The following is a 2,886-nucleotide window of genomic DNA, read 5'->3' on the forward strand; positions in this document are numbered from 1 at the left end:
CACACACACACACACACACACACACACACACACACACACAGTGTTGAATATTCTGGATTGATATCATATATATATGTTTCTGATGGAGACATATTTCATATAATTAATATATGTATGTGTATTACTATAGCTTCTTTTATTATCTGTTTACATACATCAGCCTCCACTGCTTACAACTACAATATAGCCTGTTATAAACCATTTATTCAATGTTTATGTCGTGCTTATAAAGCTAAAAATAGGGGCTTGAAGACTAACTTCTAATTTGTCAACCTGGACCCTATATTCCCATGTTTTTGTGTCTAAGTGACTAATGTGGACAACATTAGGTCGTTTCTATCATGTTGTCAGACACTTATGATGACAATCAGAGCCTATCAGTGGTAGAAACAAGCACTTAACATGACATCGCAGCCGTGTTTACTGCAACAATTTCAAAAATCGTTGTCCTTATTAGTCACTTAGACACAAAAACATGAGAAAATGGCTAAAAAACACTGAACTTGGCATTTAAAGTAAAGTGTTACATTTGGGTGACATTACCCTTAAAAGCCCAAAACTCAGGCTGTATTAATGCATTCAAATATATATATATATATATATATATATATATATATATAAAAAAGGTACTGCGCTCATTGTTTTCCTGTCCTTCAGGAGCATATCAAGGATTATTCCAGTGGTTCAAAATAATAGCCAATAAAAAGTCTAAATTCATCGGTATAGATTTGCCAAAACCAGAATCTATATTTTCATTGCAGATTTTCCACCATTGTTACGGTCCTCATGAGCCAAAGGATTAATGTGGTTACTATTGTTATAGCGACCGGTTGGGCAGGCCTATATACTGTATGTTTAACTCCATACAGAAAAACAAAATACCTGAGCTTATTATCATCTTTACAAACAATCCTAAAGGTCACTGACCTTGAAGTGTATGTGCTGCAGCAGTCTGAAGGCCTGAGCGTAGAGGCGAAGGTACAGCAGCACCTCAGAGTGGTGCATGTTGTTGGGGAGCTCAGCTGGAGCCGGGAAGTCGCTGAGAGACATCATCTCTTTGGAGCTGTTGATGACCACCGACTGATAGATGTTGGCACGTCCAGGCTCTGGCTCCTCCTGCAGAGGAACAATATAAACTTGACTTGAAATGATCATAAATAAAAATGATAAACAGTTATTTACCATATTGTGTGATACTGTATAAGCAAACCAATCTTCCAAAGAGAGTGGTAGCTGTTGAAAATGCCATTAAAGGGTCAAACTCCCGAATACATTGTGAGTCCTCTCAGTAACTGTGAATGACAGCTCTGGTGTTTGTTTTTCTTTCAGCATCAATACGTTTAACGTCATGAGATCCAAATGGTATAAAAGCGTTCTTGCTCACCTTGAATCTCCACAGACCTCCAATTTCATGGCTGCTCTCAAAGCAGGTGGGCTCCAGACCTTCGTCCAAACAGGCCTTGATGCTGATCAGACCACAAACCCCAGCGCCGATCACTGCCACCTTCTGAACCATGCTGGAGAGGAACAACGTCCGACAGCAACGGGAACGCTGATGCGTTAAAGAGGTCGGAGACAGAAGAAACGTGTGTGCTGCTTTGCAGTGTGATTTGAAAGCAGCTTTATGTTGAGTGTCTTTCACACCCCATCGGGTTAAATTTGCATGATGATGACTGATGACCTTTCAAGTTGCTTGAGCCAATCAAGGACAGTGGGATTAGTTTGAGTATGAGACAGAGAAGTACTAGACAAGATTAAAGAGTCATCTTCTTTTAAAAGAACAATGGCTCGATCAATAATCTTTTTTCTGCCCAGAAAAAAATGTGTAGTGTAAATTTAATCCACCTTTTTCAGAGAGGAAGATTTACACAGGTGTAACAAATACCAGAAGTTCATGTCAATCATTGACGTTATTACTCCCTCCTGTGATTTGTCTGCTAAGAAAATAAAACAGAGAAAAGAACAAAATGTCTGCTGGGAAACAGAAGTTCTCTCGTGTTGCGATGCTATCAAGATTCAAGTTAGAAAGAGTTATTCAGGAGGTGTGATGACCTCTGCCCTTCCCTGCCAATCTGTCGTTTGTTTACCTGTTTCTGAGATAGGGATCATTAGTGCGGAATGGGAACACCTGGGCCCAGTGGTCCCAGTCTATAAAGCGCTGGCTGAGACTAACAAAGGCTATGGCCCAATCCCCACACTCGTGGACTTTGAGGCGTGCTCCAGCAACGTCCGTGAGGGTTTAGGACTGTCCCACTGTCAAATCATCTAGTGGTTGAGGGCTCTCTCGCAGACATTTTGAGCCCTTTATGAACCCTTTCCGTAAGTCAACATTAGATGCAGACTTTGTATTTCAATTGTACCTATTATATATTGTGTTAGACATACGCGCTGGTCGTTGCAGTATTCTCCAAGACTTCTCCCCTCCGACACTCCGTCACCGTCGTTCACTCTTGTCTCACAAACACACACGCGAGCGAGATCGTCTCGTTACAGGATCAAACGTGACTGTTACGAAGTGGAGCTTCTAGTGAGGAACAAGACACGTCTTGTTTGAACGGAACACTTTACTGTCTGAACTGCAGTATTACAACAGTGTCACAGTGAACAGAACGCGCTCTTGCACCAACATGTGGTTTTCTATGTTTCATCAACATTGTTAGCGAACACAGGGGGGAAGTGACGCCACACAAACACAGAAGTTCACTGCTTGCTGCCTGGTGTTAAACATGTCGCTTAAAAATAAAAATAAACAAAACTGCGTTAACGCGTGATAATATAATTGTCGGCGTTAATTAATTAATGCCCAGCATATATATATAAATAAATATATATATATAAATAAATATATATATAAATATATATATAAATATAAATATATATATATAT

General features: G+C 39.9%; 1 protein-coding gene across 1 annotated transcript in view; it reads right to left on the reverse strand.

Annotated features, from left to right (window-relative positions):
* The window catches only part of LOC116378233 (dimethylaniline monooxygenase [N-oxide-forming] 5-like), a 5,792-nt gene extending 3,332 nt beyond the window's left edge, over positions 1-2,460 (reverse strand). The window contains exons 1-3 of the mRNA XM_031840071.1: positions 2,386-2,460; positions 1,385-1,552; positions 928-1,116 (exon numbers count right to left, since the gene is read on the reverse strand). Of these exons, the coding sequence (XP_031695931.1) occupies positions 928-1,116; positions 1,385-1,516 (321 nt within the window). The 5' untranslated portion in view covers positions 1,517-1,552; positions 2,386-2,460. The remainder of the gene's footprint in view (positions 1-927; positions 1,117-1,384; positions 1,553-2,385) is intronic.
* Positions 2,461-2,886: the final 426 nt, after the last annotated feature.

Source organism: Anarrhichthys ocellatus, unplaced genomic scaffold, assembly GCF_004355925.1.
Source record: "Anarrhichthys ocellatus isolate YVR2014 unplaced genomic scaffold, GSC_Weel_1.0 scaffold2258, whole genome shotgun sequence".
NCBI classification, from domain to species: Eukaryota; Metazoa; Chordata; class Actinopteri; order Perciformes; family Anarhichadidae; genus Anarrhichthys; species Anarrhichthys ocellatus.